The following is a 19634-nucleotide window of genomic DNA, read 5'->3' as shown; positions in this document are numbered from 1 at the left end:
CTCAATAGCCGAGTGGTTTGAGTGCTGGCCGCGTAACAAATGCAACCCAGGATCTGTGGCGTCATATCATTGTAATGTTGTTGGGCAAGGCATTAACCACACTTGCTCCTATTTAGTGAACCGGGTGGACAGTTCTAAATTTAGGCAATACTATAGATTAAAAATGTGTGAAAAACGTGACTCGAACATAGGCTAGCTAGGTAACTATAGTTCGAGCAATAAGGAATAATCAACGGGTCTAAGTCGTGCAAAAATTATCCTCAGTTCGACGATAAAGATTACCATACCATATCAAAGTATGAACGAAGCTTGTTTTTTTAGGTGGTCCTGGTGAACTATTCCGAGTTCAGGCAATAACAAAAAATAATTAAAAAAGGTGTATCCATCAAAAATGGCACAAAGGACAAGCTTGGTAAGTCTTGGCAAGTCTAAGTTTAAATCATGCAAAGATTACCATCAGTTTAAAGATAAAGATTGTGATACCACTTTTAATAATTGACTATGAGGAGGAAAAAATATGGTAGCAAACTTATTATAGTTGTAGAATGGTACACCTCATATACACTTTGCCAGTTTCAAGCCCTCAAGGTTTTGTCCGTTTGTTCCTGTTAATTCATTGTTTCTACTTGTATTTATATATGGCATTGCTTTCATATTTTAAAACTATCTGTCGGCTCGATACCTGAGTGGTTAGGGTGCGGGGCTCGCAATAAAGCAGGCAGAGCTCCGTGTTCAATACTCAGTGGCGTACCATTACAATGCCCTTGAGCAAAGCACTAACGATACTTGATGCTGTTCAATGGACCTGATGAACAGTTATAAATTTGGGCATCATTACAAAAATCAAGAAGAAAACTAAAAATTGTGTGACAATTGGAACTTCCACAAAGACTAGTTTGGTAATCAGAGTTTGAGTAATGGTCCCGGAATTTAAGTTGTGCAAAGACTTTCCTCAGTCTGAGGATAAAGATGATTATATACCATGTACCATACAGTATTTGAATGAAACCTCAGCAAGTCCAAGCATATTAAGTTCATAGTGTGACGTTGTAATCGTCAAAATCTTCCTCTTAGGTATGAAGGCCGCCTTATCGACTGATATGTACCATTACTCTGATAGGTGCACTTAATACTGCTTTCAATGAGGTACAGTGGCACACTTCAAGTGCATAATTTTGCAATTTGTATAACTGGGAAAGAACTTATGCCACTTAATTTTTAATTGATTTAGAGTTTGAATTAGTCAAAATGCAAACATTATTGTGTATTTGTGAACCACACATTTCTGGTGTTAATGGGTTTAGCAATTATGACCTTAATTTTTTTGAGCACTTTTTAAGCCTTTCAGCTTTATCACTTTTTCCTGTTTATTGGCACACGCTAATAACAACTGGCTTGATCTTTTCGGCCCCACCATGCTTTTGACAAAAAATAAAATGACTTATGAATTGGTGCATCCGAGCATTTCTGTATAACCACACTTGTCATTTTTGGTTGTTTGGTGCACATAACATCTTGCTGAATAAGCCCATACTCTGCAGTACGGCCGGTAGGTTACTAGCCTATTCTGAGATTTAAGGCAAAGGAATGCCAGGTTGTTTAATTAATTATTTTTGAGTTTGTCCTTCAATTTAAATTGACTACAACTACCGGTATCATCAGTGTACAAAACTAGGATTCTGTATGCAAGTGTCGAAAATTGTTTTTCCCGAAACAAAAATCTAAATCATTTCATTGTTTCCCCCAACCCTCACAGCTATTGATTTTATCACATGCCAATATCCGGTGCGTTATTGTAATTGAATTAACTCGTAGTGTGTGCATAACGAAGCCGGGAGATCCGGATTTGCCGGAAGCAGTGTTTTAACTTTTCAGACAATAATAGATGTTGCAATTAATAGTTCCAAAAATTACAACAACAATAGACTAGATTAAAGAGAGAGTGACTATTTAACCAAAAGTAGGTCACGCAGTCACAGCCTGTTGTTAATGATAAACGGTTAGGCAAAAAGAATCGTTATGCAAATAGTGGATTTAAGGTTTAATTAAAGTTAATTTACAAGGTAGTTGGGTATAAGTTAATTTTTTATAACATTAAAGTTGAGTTTACAACTAACTGTAAAAAATAGCTTCGAATGTACGACTTTTCCTGGGGAAATAGCCTTGTGGCAGCCAAAAAAAATTTTTATCCAGCCTACCGATTCCATTTTGGGGTAGAATTACTGTAGTCGATTAAAACTGTTTGCTATATACGGATGACTTTGCATACCATTTTATTGTCATTACCAATCCTACTACAACCAAAACTGTACTACCTAAGCAACAACTTAGTTTATCCTAATTAAACTTATGTTTTTAGATTACGTATATTGAAATCAATAGTGTACATTGTTTCTATAGTAACTTCCATAGATATCATAAGTACGCGTTGTTGTCCGGTTTTACTTGTAGTAAAGCACTTACCATTACTTTGCAAAAAAGTTCAGAGCCCGTGACAATCAAAGAATCTTTCAAAGCTTGTGGTTTATGGTCAATAGACGAAATAGTGGTTGTTACATCACGTTACTCCCAATGGCTTCTTTTCCTTCCGGCATCTGCAATGATGTGTCGACGTCTTCCCCAAGTGCTCCAATTACTTCTGCAGCCACGCATGATTACTTTTTTACTTTTTTAAATTTACATGATCAGAATCTATCCGACGATTTACTCAACGATTTGGTATAATTCTTTTGACCTGAACACTGCACCGGTGGTGGCCGAAGAAAACACGTGAGATGAATCATTTAAAACGTATACAGTTTCAACCAGTGCTTCGAAGGAAGGAGAAAATGTAGATATTGCTGGTCGGTCAATCTCTTTTAATCCAAGCATAGTCACGACAGAAACCCCCAAAAAACAGTTTCTTGAGGTATTGTCTCCACTGAGAAGAAGATCCCCAGCAAGATTAGAATCTTTGGAGTTAAGCTTGACATCCAAAGAAAAATCATTGTTCAATAATTAATAGATTTGAGAACAAGATTAAAAGTGAGGAACCGATGTACAACGCATGGCTTACTTTAAAACAAGCGAATGAAAACGAGAAAAAAAAATGGTGAAATTGAATATTTTTGCTTAGAAAACCAGACATCCAAAGCAGCTAGGCGTAAGCTTTTTCAATTGCTCACAATTAATAAAGCAAAGAAAACAAAGCCCAAGACAAAAAAGCGTTACCATTAAACCTATCGTCAGATGACGCAATCGGGCTACTCGAAGAGAGTATATAAATATTAGTTTATTTATAGAGTCAATGGAAACTACCGAAACCGCAACTACCGATCATCAGACCTGGGGAACAAGGCTCTAGTTCCTTCATGCCCCGGCGCGCTGATCTGGCGGATTGGCAAAGAACGGTGCTTCGGCCAGTACACAAACAATTTCAGCTGTATGGAAAAGACATTTCAGTGCCGATTCTTGCATTTCCTGCGCCACCAACCACTTCGGCTGAGGATCTACTACTTTGGTTCCAGCGACTGGAGGAAACGTTCCAGCTGGTTCCACAATTTCATTTAGTGGAAAAAATCTTTACCATGATAGCAGCCACATCTGCTGTCCATTTGGCCCATTTGCTGCAGTTTATTGACGAAATGATGAATGATGAAACTCTGCTATGGGGATGGTGGTAGTGTCGGGTGTTTAGGCTTTAGGTTTGGCCTAAGCCAAGCCTGATAGTCTTACTGTTTGACTCCGAGATAATTATCTTTGACTCCGTTGCGTTTACTGTTTCTATATTGCTTCTTCAAATCAACACCAACTTCATATAAGGTCTAATTGTTATATTTTCCGAATAGGTTGTATCGAATTAGAAATGTTTACACCATGATCCCAATTCCGAATAATTCAGTAATAACTTCAATTCAGCAGAACAAAGGAAATAACTCAGAGAGAAGAGAATTTCCAAGAGGGTCGATTTAAACCAAACATTTGCTTTTATACTCCAGTATTAACCAATGAGCGCTTGCCAAATTAGCCATACAGTCAAACGTATCTACTTGTCAAATGTTACAATCTAAGCTTTTATCACAAAGAATTCAAATCGATTTACATCGTGTACAGAAAACCACTTGACACACTTAACTACGTCACATGTCAATTTGGAACTACGATTGAATAAAGATTACTAGGAAACAATACATTGCTACGTACAAGCTATGTTACATCTTCTATTATACCGAAACTTTGACCAAAGTACCATCGACGTTACGCGGTAAAATACAATGCTACTTGAAACATTTTAAAGTCCTTTGTTTGAATAACTGCTTAACACGACTACGCAGCTTTGCAAACATTACATTATCTAAACTGGAGAAAATGCAAAAACTCATGCAAAATGCCAATTATATAAGTTATTGCAATTATTATCACGATCGCTACACTGCAATACGAACAGTTCAAACAATATTTGCAAAACCTGTTGCTCTCGGAGTTACCCTCCAACATGTAGTTATTTTATCATCTGTAAATAAACTTATTCATTCATTTGTCTATAACTCCATTACACGACTGTTGTTTGTGAATGCTCACCCTTGTTATTATCAGTATGTTACATTTTAATTGTTATCTTTTTCCTTCCGTAGCGGGGAGGAATCTAGCGGCCTGGGTGGCATTTTTAATACCATTACGTCATTCTTGGAAAAGAGCTTTCCAGTTATTTTAATACCATTACATAATTCTTGGAAAAGAGTTTTCCAGTTATTGATTGGAGTTCTGTTTTTTGATAACACTGCAATTATCGTTGGATCTTTGAAAACTTGCACTGAATAACTTCGTGTGAAAACTCCTTTTAGTACGTTACCAGGTTGTTTCAAAACGCACGTTTTTCTCCTTACACGTTTTGTAATGTTCGTGTTTTTTTTGTCGGATATTTCCGCTCACATCGCTCCACATTTTATAAGCTCGAACTTCTATGCGAAAAGTGATCAGACGGAGAGATACAGAGAGTTGTACGACCGTACTACGCTAGTCATGGTGATTGCAATTCAATAGACATCTTATTAGCAGTGGTATTACTATGTTTTTGGTTATGCGTAATATTGAGAAAGTGTACAGCACCTACAATAAAAAACTTTTCTTGTAAACTATATCTGTTGTAATATTGCTAACTTTCGGCTGACCAGAGGTTAGAGAATTCTAACCGCACGCAACAATAGAGTCAGACAATTAATTCCACAGGCAAATTAGGTCAAAATAACATAAGTTAAGACCGATAAACTCAGCATCTGTATTACCAACCTCTGCAAGACTTTCAGTTTACGAGTTAATCTTTGAATGTTATTTTTCTATTACTTCTTTACCGATATAGAGATCTTGTGATAAAACTATTCTAATGATCTCATTACTTAATCAACAGTGTATATACGTATTACCATGTATGTAGCCTTTGTTACCTTGCAGAACCATACCGTCATCACGTGTTACATACCATTAATGCACTTGGCAAAGCACCTCATATTATTAATATGTAACTTATTATGACATCATAATGACCGATTATCCTATTGAATAATAATCGGTTCAGCAATCAACTAAAAAAACCTTTCATGACATTCGCCAACTTACCAAAACCTTTTTACATACCCCATGTTAAGATTAAGAACCACTGTTGTATTTTATATATAGTTATATATATATGATTATTATAGTTAGTTATATATACCGAGTTGATAGTTTGTTCTTTCATGTAATAAATTACCTTAACTTCTTGTTTTCCATGGGGATAGAAACTTCTGCTGTCCTACAGTATCACTAAGAAGTGAAACATACGCAGCCATGCGTGTTTTTTTAATTTATGCCTAACAATTACGTTGTGATTACATTTGAGCAACAATTTTTTTGTATTTAAATTGGCATTGTTGAATGTTTTCACGTAGACTGTTGTCATGTAGAAAAGTAAACGACATTATTTTCCACTTCGGTTGCATTCGAAGTTTGTTCTTCCTGTTCTTTATGAGCTGTTGATAGCAATTTTTGATATTCCACTGCGTGACGTGATCAGACCTAATTATGTTTTTACTGATGTCAAAGTTGGGATCATTTCCGTGCCTATTCTTGGATTGAAGTTTTAATGTAGAAACGTTTCCCCTGAAATTAGTTAGACTGCATTTGAGACAAAAATGTTCATCACTTTGAACCCTTGATAATTTTGACATGTGCGTTTTAAGATTCAATAATAAACACAGATTTGTCCCCAAAAAAATGCGAACCGATCATTATAACAAACAAACAAAAAAGAAATTATCGCCTTTATACTTTTTATGACCCATCTTACATCTAACCACACGATAAAGATAAGGTCACTGCTTGTGGTCTGACCTTCTTATCTGAATGTATTTTGTCAGGCTATTGATTTTAGGCCAATAACATGTTTTGTATTGGCTGTCTGAACTTTGTTGTTGCACGTTCTCCGCTGGTAATGCGAAGAAGTTTTTATGTCATTTACTAATGCAGGGTCTTAATCTTCGATCACAGGTAAAACATTTTTCAATCTTCCGCAGAGTCAGACACAGTAACATGCTCTTGAATTTGGTACACATTTCGCACATTAAAAAACGCAGATCACCTGAGTGGTCTTGAAATGACTTTTCACGTGACTGAAGTTTTTTTCTTTAATGTCTTTTAAAATGTAAACCTTCATCTTATATGTTAAATATGTTTCATAAAGCAGTTTATTTCCGCCTATGACTCACTAAATTATGAAATAGGATGGTAAAGCCTTTAACCATTTAAGACATGGGTTCTTAACTGGTGGGCCACATAGCTATTTGGAAAATTATAAAGTTGGTGAAAATTTTAGTTTTATTTAGTTGGTGACAATTTTGTAACGTCCAAATTAGCATTGTTGTTTGATCAAATTATACCATTTAAGTGATAATGATTTATATGATTTTGTGTCGCCCAAAACTCCAGGTTCAGGTCCAGGTCCAAAATTTAGCTGATCAGCATTGAAAGTGGGCCAAGAGCAAAAGAAAGTGGGCCACGACTATAAAAAGGTTAAGAACCCCTGATTTAAGAGATGAAAAGTGGGTCGCTACTTTCGAATTGTGAATGAAAAGCTACCTTGTAGTTGTCGTTAAAAGGCACACTTCTACTGCTGGCATTAAAGCGCTTACTGCCTTATAACTTCAAAATCACTCAGCCTTATCATTTTCGCTTTCAGCGTGGTGAGTAATAAAAGCTCTCCTGATAGGAATGCAAAAGATGATATCATAATTGTGGTGACCGCAAAAAGAGAAAAGTTATTGGAGTATCGTTGCAGCTTAAGTAATCGAGATAAGGGGAGACACTTAGTTTAGCCTAGCATGAAATATGCCAGAGGGTTTCACTAAAAAAAAGGGTGAAACGAGTTAAAGAAGATCAGCTTATTATCAGCAGAGGTCGAAAACCTGCTCTCGAACAGAAAGTTGAAAATTAGTTAGGGCAATGTATTGGAAAACTATTTCGGCTTAAGCCCATCCGGTGCGCTATGGTGCAAGATTATAGATATGACCGCACTATAGTCAACAAATTCAAGGACGATTTGCCAGGTAGACCCCGGGTAATTTTTTTATGCAGCAAAACAAAATCTCGCTGAAGAAGGCAAACATCATTAACGCAGCGCGATATTTATTTTCTTCCTGTCTACAACATATCAAAGGTCCCTCGAGGACCGAACCGGGAAAAGGAAGCAAGTGGCGTGTTCCAAAGTTTGCTGCATTGAGGCGTGTATTAAATGATGTCAAGTCTATAAATAGACGAGAGTTGGCAACGAAGCTTCTGATGTGAATTGCTCGTGTGTTGTTGTTTGTTTGCTTTGTAACGTTTTGTAGCATCTAATGCTGTTTATTATTTATTGGTGCTTTTTTCTATTTTATCAGGTGTTATGCCTTAGGTCAGGGGTCGGCAACCTTTTGCTAGTCACGGGCCAAATGTCGAGTGTACAACTCTTTGGCGGGCCAGAATTTTCATTACTCCTATAATTCACACTCACTTGAGTATATTACGCTACATTGCTGCAATCTCAATCATACCAATCACAAAAAGAGCAAAATTTATGTATTCACACTTCAACAACACAATATTAATGTGACACTTGATGCTGGTTGCTTTGTGAAAGTTTTTCAACATCTGGTGACAAGTCAGATGAAGCAAGAACCAGAACATTTTCTAAATGGGCGTCGGAAATGCGTGATCTTAGCTTGCTCTTCGTGAATTTCATTGTTGAAAACATTTTTTCACATGTGTACGTGCTACCAAACATCGATGCCATTTCTTTTGCATTGTTGGTCAAGCTAGGATAAAGACCACTTTCAAGAAGGTACGTTTTGTAAAAGTCAAGCAGCGATATGCTCTTCGTATGAAATTTTGCCTTCACTTCGTCACTGCATTGCATTTCAATAAGGTCCATTTGAAATTTTTCGTGAATGTTATTGGCGTCCTCATCAAACGGAGTACTGAATAGCCTGAATTTATTTTGTAGAGAACGAATGTCGGCAAAGCGTGAAGAAAATTCAGTAATTAAATTTCGTATCACAGTGACAAATGCAGTGTTGCTACTAGGTTTGCTCTCCTCCAGTATAGGAAAGTGAACATAATTTTCTTTGTCCAGTTGACATTCCCAGAGTCGCAGTTTTCTTTCAAATGCGAGTATGTGCCTCCACATCTCATGTATCAGTTGTTTTTTCCCCTGAAGTTGCAAATTTTTTAGACAATCGTGTTGGCCAGTTTTTACATCCTGTGACATTTCTTCGATTCGTCGGGTGACAGTTCTTGCAGAAAGGCTAACATCGGAGAATAATTTTTTTTTCTCCGGGCATATGACTTCGACAACGGCCATCAAACAGTCTTTCACGTAATCACTATCAGTGAAAGGTTTCATGTTTTTTGCAATTACTTTGGCGACCTCATAGCTTGCCTGAGTGTTTTTTCTGATTCAGTGTTTTGCTTTTGAAATATACTACACTGATTTTCCAAGCAGAGTTTAAGACAGTTAATTTTGTATTTTCTCGTTTGGCCTCTGTACTCCGAAAGCTTCAAATGCTTTGTCTCATAATGACGCTTAATATTAAATTCCTTGTTTACAGAAACAGACTGATTGCAAATTAAGCACGTGGGTTTACCAAAGTGTAGTATGGAAAAGTACTTTTCCGTCCATTCTTCATTAAAACCTCGGCACTCATCATCAACCTTTCGACGTTTCGCTAACATCCTAAATTATAACAAACTTTAGGTTAAAGCTGGTGTGCGTCTCTCTTTATATCTATAACGACTAGTCTAGTCTACTCTACAGACAATCTCGTACTTATTACGAGATACTAGTCTACCGTCTTCTCACCAGTTTTATTGCGTAACAATAGACTAGTACGACGTACTTATGGCGTAACAATACCACAATTTTTTCAAACACTGCAGTTTGAAACTCAATAAGACACGGCGGGTCGTATTCTTGTGATAACTAATTAATATGTCTCGGGCCGGACGATTTCGCATGGCGGGCCGGATTCGGCCCGCGGGCCGTTTATATAATGCTACTGCCTTACTACTTCAATAAATTGCGTAAAAAGGTGAAAAACATCGTCTTAGCCCAATTTGTTGTACGCATAAATTTTATTAGGTTAAGCAATAACATTTGATAAGGTTTCATGACTAAGTTGAAAAAAGCCACACGCCAAGAAACTCAAAGAGGTAAGTAATTGACTTTGATATTGTTGGCAGACAATACTATTTGCAATATATACATTGTACGTTCACCAAACATAATACAGTACATATTATTATTAACAAAAAGTAGTGAGTCTTAATTCGAATCGTTATTGGCATTGCAACTCAATAGCATTAGGTCTACGATGTAATAAACTATGAAAGTTTCAGATTTACCAGAGTAACTAATTAATTTCTGAGCTAGTTAGGTACCGAGAATAATCATAAAGTACAGTTGCCCGTTATTGTATTTAGTTGTGCATCGTTTGTCATGTTTATTTTGCACAGGCCTCGTGAAGCAAATCTAGTTAATCGTTTTTGTAAACATCTATACTCACCGGCCACCGCGTCTGTTTGCGGACCAGTGCGGCTAATTTGATGTTTTTGGCCTGCAATAAAATCACAGTGGATATTGCTAATTACCTGAAAAGTAGTTGCTGTTATTTAAAACTTTTATTACTAATAAAGTGTAGGTAGGTACTATGACAAATTAATATTTCGTTTATGTATTACTCGTGTGAAGTATTACACAACAAACATATCTGTCATAAAGACCGCGTGCATTGGCGGTTATTGTTGGAATATGAGCGAGGACGATTGATGGTTGATAACTTGTTTTACTTCTGCTTCGATGATATGAGTTCTCATTTCTCAAACGACGTGACTATGCTGTTAGTTGCTTAATTCTGTCTATGCATATTACTAAATGATAAAGTTCCCATTTTTATTTATTATCAGACACGAAGGCTTTCACCTTCGGGCAAAGCTTACTGAATGTTACATTGCGCTCGGTAACATGTGAAAACGGTAAAAAAGGAAAGATTGCACACATTACATCGGTATATATATATGACACACCAGTTCAATCGAGGAAATTATCTGACGTCATTAAAGAGAAATTAAGTCCGGTCAACAACTGCATTACATGATCCCAAAATAAAATTCAAGCATTTCGAAAAACAACTCATGATTCGTGACGTAACCGTCACAGTACTATGTTTCACCCAAGTGTGACTTATTGCAAGTTTATGCACAAGCAAACTTGTAATTGGAAAGTTTCCAAAAAAGTTCGCTTAATTAGGATGTTGAAGATGCTTGGCATAAATACGATAAAAGATACGCAGCACATTGAAATTCAAGGAACGTGACCATAGGAGAAACACATTGTCGAAAAGAAAGCGCAAAACGAAAGGAAGAGAGAGATACCGAGTAACACTTTTACTTCTTTTGAGACAGTGCTTTTCAAATACATTGTTCGCACTAATTTGTTTCAAAAAAATCTCCTTCGCACAAGCAAACAACGTTGCCAAAGAATAGCCTGCTCATCGCAATAAACCCTAAGTAATGCAATTAGAAATAGGTTAGTTAAACCTTGGTAGGGCGCAATGCAATTTATTACATGTACTGGCGCAATGTGTCTATCAGGCACATGTCAAAAATTTTTGTAAAATTTGAAATATCATATATCGAGAGTTTAGTTTACTGCTTTAAAAATTCAACTCATTTCTATCAGTTTTATCCATTTAATTAATTTTTAACAAAAAAAAAATCAAAAGTACAATTTGCAATATGTTATGTATCTGGCATAGAACATGTTTCTGCAACAAAGTTTTGTAGAAGTATGATATATGTATACATTTTCACTGGGCTTCAATTGCTTTGCTCTCTAGTATCACTTTCAGTAAAGCATGATTTTAAAAACAAAATTGGCATGCTCTAAGCAAAGCGCCATGTGGCATTTCTTTTATTCGTATCTTGAAAGCCTTCTGCAACTGCTGTCTCGGCTGCATGGAGAGCATCTTGTCCTTTTGCTGGTGGTTGTGGAGTGTTTCCTGTGTCTTGACTTCCTGCCAGTTTTAAAACCATTCCCCAGATTCCCATTCCCATTTGACTATTAATTCCAGCTATATTCAGCATGGCAAAAAAAACTACCATGGACCATTGCTTTATGTTTCGAGCGACATTGTATGTAGCACATATTTGGTCTGCAGTATCAACACAACTTTTTGTTGCATGGTAAAACGTGATTGCTGATGCTTTTAGTAGGTCTTCTGAATCGGTAAATTTCTTTGTCCACATGTAGAGTAGATACCAGAATAAAAGTTTTCTTGGGCTTTGGAACATACGATATCTAGATGAAATCATCTTTGCCGTCATCACAATCCTTCTCATCATTGGAATTTTCCAACATACATATTACCTTGTTATGATCAAAATATCTCTTACTTGTCTTTTTAGTTCAGTAGTCTAAGATAAGCCATATAACAAGCAAAGAATTAGACTTGGTTTATGTATGGAGTAAACTTACGCGATCGCATGCTATGTGCTTAACAGAAAAATAGTAAAATACGGAGTAACATTGAAATAAAGAGTAAATCACAATGCATTGTTTGTACATTTATAACAACAGACATTCTCAGACAAGTAAAGTAAACATTAAAAATTTAGATACCCTTATCATTGTTGCCATATTTGGGCGCAATGTGCCTGCTAGATCTCATCCATTGTATCTGTCTTCTACAATCTCGAATCTGCAACTAATGTTTACATTGTTATAGGCACGTGGTTTATGAGGGTGGTTCAAATGCGGGTTTATCTCCACCAATCAGAATCCAAGATAAACGAAATTACGTTATGCAAAAATCTATTGCGCTCGACGGAAGGTTAAGAGAAAATTTTGTATAATTAAGAAAAATAATGGACACTAACGTAAATGTTACAATAACAAAAATAAGTAATGGATATCATAAGCTTTTTATCAAAATGTTTTTATTGATGTATCTGTGCATAAATATGTTTCCAGAGATAATAAATTATTTATTGACCAAATATGAATACTTGTTCCTGAGTGTTTGATATCAGGAGATAAACTCAATATCATCCCATGAAACTTACCACATAATTTTTGCATACGCTTTGTCAAAGTCTTTTGTCCATGACACCAAACAGAGATATAGTAGTTTAAGTGAGATTTTATTAAAAATAATACAAAATAAGTAAGCTACCATGATTTAAGGATTACTTAATCTCTATCACTGCATTCGTGTTCATTTGATTTTCTGTGGTACCCAGATCATATTGCATTTGTATGTGATTTTTCAAAAATAGTGCGGATCATACCCCAGTAAATATGATAATTAATGGAGTAAACAATATCGCACTTTGCAGCATAACAGTAAAGGGATTTTATATCTGCTTTTTGTACACTTCAACCACATCATGACAAACAATGTCAAGTATGAAATAGTCCTAATATGGAGTTAATTGACTAGCTATTGGTAATAAAAAATTCACTTTCTTTTACTTGCTTCATATATAGTTTAAAATACTTCACTAGTAGTCGAAATTTATCTTTTGCAACTAAAATTAGTTTGAATCACATCAAACAAATCAGCGGAGAATTATTAGCGTACATACATGTGGTAACTAGTTATACTTTTAGATGGATGTGTTTGGTTTAACTTATAAGCAGAAAATTAACTAAGTTCAAGAAAAAACTATTATAAAACAGTAGCCTAAATTATAAAAATAATGTCTTCAGAAACCTTTGAACATGAAGCAATAGTAATTATGCATCCCGTATAATATCTATTGCATACTGTGCTGCTTTTTAATCTTTCTTCCCCCTGAAAAATCCAGAATATCCATTTATATTAATCAATGAATGAGAGAAAAACGGCAAAGTTTCAAGGGTCTTATATATACAAATTGTGAACTCAGTTTTTCTACAGCACGGAAGATTTGCATGGCCCCCAAACTAAAAAAAATTTGAATTAGAACTAGTTCAAAACTAAACCACCAAATGTACGACAAACTTTACTTGACCCATTGAACTTAGCCAAGTTGATTTCTAGTTTACACGACCATTTTATTTTGCAGTAGTTCATCATTTATGAGCTATCATACTTTTACATATGAGCGAATGCAAATCCCAGAAGAAATGTATTACATATTTATATTCTGAACCAGCCGAATATTTTTCCATCTTTGTCTGAGCAAACATTGTTAGTAGTATCATATTCTGGAATATGTTTCCTGAAATATAATCTGGTTAATTTTTTGTGCATACCACAAGCCTACGCTCAGTTTTTAAGTTTACTCTGTATGATTTATTAGTACTAGGATAACTAGATGATAATAGAATTCACCAATTTAATAAAAAAAAAATTATGAACTCAGTACCAAATACATTCCATTTGACAGTTCCTGTAGGTTATTTGTTATCATACATTAATTGTTTGCTGTACTAGAATCGAAGAGGTAAAGTGCATTTTCTATTTTCACTGATGCTTTGCAAGCTTGATGTAATCTACTATCTTTAATCTTCACAAGTTTATTTACTTTTGTTTGGGACTTCATTCGCAAAGATTGAAGAAAAAGAAAATCGAAGAATGGTTATTGCTGTGAGTATGTTTGCTATCAAAAGTGTTTATAAATAGATATTTTAAACATGGTCGCTAAGCCTCCTCATTTGTAAAGTATTCGAGATGATTATGAGCATAGATGCTACCTTCAACCACGCCCAGATTTTTGCAAGTGATGAGTTGGATTCGAGGGCGAATTGGCCTACTATCTATCATGCCGAGTCCGAGTAATTAGCTGCATATTCGGCATAACTTGGTTAAATATTATTATATGAAACACGTCTTGAAACTTGTACATGGGTCATTTCATTATTATAGCGTGGAGTGGTTAAAATATATTATATGAAACACGTCTTGACACTTGTACATGAGTCATTTCATTATTATAGGCGTGCTACCCAGTTTTTAATTTAATCAAATCATTCTGTTCAGTTTTCTAAAATAAATGGTGAAAATTGGATTAGCTGTTTTTGAGTTAAGAGCAAAAACGTATTTAATCACTAGGCAGCTTCAAATTAAAGAGCAACAAACAAACTATAATATCTCGAGACCTGCTTATTGTCTTTCATGAAAGGCCAAACAACCTTCGGGCACATGAGGGACTTAGTAGCTGCAATACCATCAAAACTAAGGGAATAATACATATCAAAAATTTGCTTACGAAAAGTGGCTGGAATTATTGGGTGTGTGACGCCTTGGCTAACATCGCAGTACAATGTAAAATTCGATGAAACGAGAAGTTCTTCAATCTGTGTTGAACTTCGTTCAGGATGAGCCAAAATGGCTTGAATGGCAGTATCGGTTCGTTGTGCTGCGGCTAAGTCAGCATAGTCAATCGGGTGTGGGAAATGATTCCTGGTTAAAGCAAGATTTATGTAAGCTGTCAATACAGTGCAGTCAAAGCAGTGCACACATTGTCGGTGCCAGATACTGTGTGAATCTTGTCGACCCACTATCAAATGAATACAAAAATGTATGTGCGTTTCGCATTCGTGGTGTCATGGTTATTCAAAAATGCTCGGGCAACAGTTTTATTGTCAATGTACAAGAGCAATTTATGACTTGAAATCTCGTTTCGAAAAAGTTTCAATTCTAACCCAAGGCCTAATTCTTTGTCCATAATGCACATTTTACGATCACATTGGAAATTTATGAAAGAAAAATCCAAGTACCTGTAATTTGTCACCAACTTTCTGATGTAGAAACGCCCTTGCGGCATCGTCACTGGTGTCGACGTAGATGGTCATGGTTGTGTTTTCAATGGGGTAAGCCAAGATAGCAGCATCCGCTAACACGCGTTTGGTATCGTGGAAAGCCTTTTCGGCTTCAAGTGTCCATGGAATTTTGCTTCGCTTGTAAAAGCGTTTCTATAAAAAATTAGTCAAGGGCGTGGCCGCTTAGGTCAGTTTGGGGACATGATTGTGGTAATAGTTGATGAGTCCTAAATAAGACAGTAATTTGCAAAAAGAAGTGGGTAAAGGAAAATCTTGAACGGCTTTGGGGAGATACCTCAACAGCTTCGAGAGACCTTATCGGGCAGTGGGGAGATGCCGTTTTCTGAGAGCAAATGACCCAAATAGCATACAGTCGTTTTCCCAAAGATGCATTTCTTCGGGTTGATGATGATACCATATTCATTAAATTTGTCAAAAATGATCTACAAAGCTTCAGATGTTCATCCTCATAGGTACTGCGGAGTGTGTACGATAATGTCATCCAAGTAAACTTTAGCAAAGGATTCAGTGCTGGATAAGCAATTGTCCATAAAATATTGGAAAAAATTTGGTGCGGACTTAATGCCAAAAAACAATTTCTTGTAGCAAAATTGACCCAAGTGAGGTACTGTAAAAGATGCAATGGAGTATGAATCAGGGTAATTCGACAAAATGGCTGTATGCTTGTACGTTACCAAAAATGTTCTGAGTGATGACGCAAAAGCCACAACCCGCGGCCTGAGAGAGAAGCTCTCGAGGTCGCAAAGTTGTATGGGATAAATCAACCACGATTTCAAACTTAAAAATAAATAATGCGCCACCCATAATGTTGTGAACTACTGGGGAAATCTGAAAAACATGTTCAAACAAACCAAGAACTTGAAAACGTAAGGTTATTCGTTGTTTGCCGAAGTTTGCAATGGTACTGCCGGAAGCATTAATCAATTCGTTTTCAGAAACACGAGTCAATTTACAGGCGGCAAAAGCGGGTGAAATAATGGAACATGATGCACCGGAATCAACTAAGTAAGAAATAGCAGAAATATGATCTTCTAAAAAAATTGCGCGGCTAGAAAGCGCAGACGATGGATCGTCGGAAACTGCTACTCTAAGGCGCCTTGGCCGTTTAAAGGTGAATCTTTTGGTTCTCCGATTGGGAACCCTACGACAGGGAGTCTCATACTTTTGAGTACGAGATTTAAAATTATACTAATACCAACAGAAGCCTGAATCTTCATGGTTACCTCGTTCTCTGCGTTTTTGCTGACGTCAGTTATTGCCATGATTCTGTAGTTGTTCTCTCCTACCTTTATCACCACAAGGCTTGTCTTTGTAATTGTCATGTTTCGGGTTGTTTACCATGAAATTAGCCTTCTGCTTCACAAGAGTATCAATTTCTGATTTTGAAAAACTCTAAGAAGGAGGTTTGTCAGGGTGGTCCCCCGCAATAGTGTGGGCGTTAGGGGTGCGATTGCCCACTTGTTCGGCACGTTGGGTGCTCCCAGGTCTTGCAACCGTGACTCATACAATCAAATCAGCAATATCAGCTGTTACTGCATTAGGTAGGGCAGTAAGGACAGAATTTACTTGTCCTCATTTACATTGAGACACACCATAATAAGAGAGAATAGCTTCTGCTGTTCTAAACCAAGCCTGAATATTGTGCCTAGGAAATGGAGATAAGAGCTTAACATCGGTTTTTAAAACTGGTTTAGATGCACTATTAAGAGAGGTGAAATTGTAAGAATTTGAACGAAAACTTACGGTTTTGGATGTACTGTGTTCCTGACCACCAGAGTCACAGACACACCAGACACAGATGCATATAAATGTAAAGCTATATCTTTATTGCACCATAGCCTTTGATACAATGTGTTTTACAAAACCTGGATGACTAATAGCTCCAGGGAACTTTTGTAAAAACATCTTATTTGCAGAAAATAAATCGCAATGAATAAGGAAATCCACATATATTATTGTATGAATTATTAAGATTTGAGCCCTTTTTGTCTATTTATATTAAACTAAACTTAGTCTTTTTTTAGCTTAGCTGGAATGACATGTGTAACGAAATAACAATGACACAAGTTGTGTTTGTGATTGCTGCTCATTTATTCACGCAATTAAAATGTTTGTTATTATAATGCAACAATACGCTCTAGACATGTCCAAAACTTCTTCCTTTGCTGATAGTTAAAGAAAATAAAGACATAACCGCTTTAAAGACAAATTTTTAGCATTGGCACTGATACCATGGAGTGAAGTTTGCAGTTTGTGAAAAATATACTTTTGCACAAGTCTCCACCACCTGGCAATCGGACTTGCAGATTACTCAAATTACTGGCAACATGTTGTTAAATAAGATGGCAATACTAAAATGATGTAATCAGCAGATTACAGATAAGAAGAAATTGATAAATTAATTAAATAAAATGAGATAACACCGATGACCACTAACCAGATAACTGTATGGCAAAATGCTACTTATCCACCTCGTTTTATTTTGTTCGTTTTACTTTGCTTTTAATGACGCTGTTGCAAGTTGCAAGCCTTCATGCAGCACAGTGTGGTCACTCAAGTCTGATAGATTTCTATATGCTTTTTTCACAAGGGTGTAGAGCAGGGTTCTTAAACTTTTTGGCACACGCCCCCCTTGACGGTACCTAAAAAATTCGCGCCCCACCTCATTGCAAAATAAAAAAGCATTAAACAAAACAACAATTTATTTTCAATTAACTTTCATTAATGTGAAGGATCGAGTTGTTTTTGGGAAACCAATCGTTTAATTCGAGGCTTTGTAGAAGATAATGCACATCTTAGGTCGGCTTCACAGTCAAGTTTGTTCCTAGGTTTTGTCTTTATATTCATGAAGATGACGCTGCAAACGACTTGGTCTCAAAGCGTTGTTGCTTAGCTTTTCTAAGCATATCACGCATTGCGGTACGACTTTTCCGTTCACTGTGGTATCTATAAAGCAGTGGTTCCCAAACTTTATCTACTCGCGTACCATTTTTTTGGTTCATGCAGCGTTCTCGTACCACCTACAATCCTACATTGTAGGTGGTCCCACAAAACTCCAGAATTCAAAAATAAAAAATGATAGGCAAAATGTTTACTAAAGGCTCGTGAATATTAAACAAAAATTAGTCGGACTTTTACCGCCCTCGCTACAGTGCTACAGCATAACTAAGGTATTACAAAAACTGACTTCAAGGATTTGTTACGTAGTAATTTATGACGTTCTGTTTCGTTACAAAGAAACCCTGTTTTACAATCCAATGCGTCAATACCCTAAGGAATTAGTATTCAGTAGGGAATAAAGCATGAAATTTCACGCTCTACCTAATTTATGTGAATTAAAATAATGCCGACGACAATAAAAGATCTTTTGTGATCGTTTGGTGTGAACTTGATAAGTTGCTCGCGTACCACCTGGAAGACCTTCGTGTACCACTAGTGGTACGCGTACCATAGTTTGGGAACCACTGCTATAAAGCCATACTTCAGATAATTTTGGTCATACTTTCTCTTTTTTCCACTCATTTTGTGTCAATACAATTAGTTTAATTACTAAAATACCTGGTTATTAAATGAATACTAATATATTAAGTTTCACTTCATTTTACGGTTTTAATATTGGCTGATGTTGGTTTTACCCTATTTAAACCGGGTGCGCGACATTACTATTTTTATTATGTGTGGCCGACACTGCACACAAATTTTCAATCGTTAATGACTCGAAAATTATACGTCGTAAACTGATCAGATATTTACAGGTTAGTAGCAAAAACATCTGGCTTCCTGTATACATCATAATTGTAAAACTAAAGAAAATGCATTTAGTGTAAATTTAGTATTTCTACAAGTGATACATTTGTAAAAGTTTTTCTTGTTACGCCACCCCCCCCGTTGTGAGAAAAAAACAGGTCACCGCAAAAAGAGAACACAAGAGAACAATTCGTCGAGCTAGGAGTGCGTGAATGAGTAAATGAAAACAATACGCTTCAATGCGGAGAGACACCGAATATTATGACATAACAATTGACGTATTTCAGAATCCAAATTTCAAAAATACAATTGCCATCGTGACACACTTTAAAATTTTAGTAAAAATGAACCTATAGCGAAAGTCAAGAAAGTATGTTTCGACATAGCTCATGTAATAGACAGTTTGTTATCTCTCGCGCCCCCCCTTATGAATGTTACACGCCCCCCAGTTTAAGAACCACTGGTGTAGAGCCTTCCAGTACCACTATGCATTGTGTTCATTGTTTTTTATGAAAGTATTTTCTAAAGCAAAATGGCGATGCAACGTCAAGAAGCCAGCACAAGTCGCCCGACACAG

General features: G+C 36.3%; 2 protein-coding genes across 3 annotated transcripts in view; both read left to right on the top strand.

Annotated features, from left to right (window-relative positions):
• Nucleotides 1-3: 3 nt before the first annotated feature.
• On the top strand, nt 4-3662 carry LOC143444896 (uncharacterized). Its single transcript, XM_076943689.1, has 2 exons — nt 4-412; nt 3282-3662. The coding sequence occupies exons 1-2, from the start codon at nt 392-394 to the stop codon at nt 3660-3662; spliced, it is 402 nt and encodes a 133-aa protein (XP_076799804.1). The 5' UTR covers nt 4-391.
• A 10234-nt stretch (nt 3663-13896) lies between these two features.
• Nucleotides 13897-19634, top strand: part of LOC143446123 (uncharacterized) — a 50181-nt gene continuing 44443 nt past the window's right edge. For both annotated transcript variants that reach the window (XM_076945621.1, XM_076945620.1), the window contains exon 1: nt 13897-14114. In XM_076945621.1, the coding sequence (XP_076801736.1) occupies nt 14103-14114 (12 nt within the window). In that variant the 5' untranslated portion in view covers nt 13897-14102. The remainder of the gene's footprint in view (nt 14115-19634) is intronic.

The sequence above is a fragment of the Clavelina lepadiformis genome, chromosome 2, assembly GCF_947623445.1.
Source record: "Clavelina lepadiformis chromosome 2, kaClaLepa1.1, whole genome shotgun sequence".
Lineage (NCBI taxonomy): Eukaryota > Metazoa > Chordata > Ascidiacea > Aplousobranchia > Clavelinidae > Clavelina > Clavelina lepadiformis.
Note: the sequence above shows the minus strand (reverse complement) of the source record. Positions and strands in the feature narration are given on the sequence as shown.

What these genes read in the sequence shown, in the direction of transcription:
- LOC143444896 (XM_076943689.1), top strand. Translation starts at nt 392, where the DNA reads ATGGCACAAAGGACAAGCTTG. An exon ending in TGGCACAAAGGACAAGCTTG is followed by an intron (nt 413 to 3,281) that starts GTAAGTCTTGGC and finishes GTTTATTTATAG; the next exon opens with AGTCAATGGAAACTACCGAA.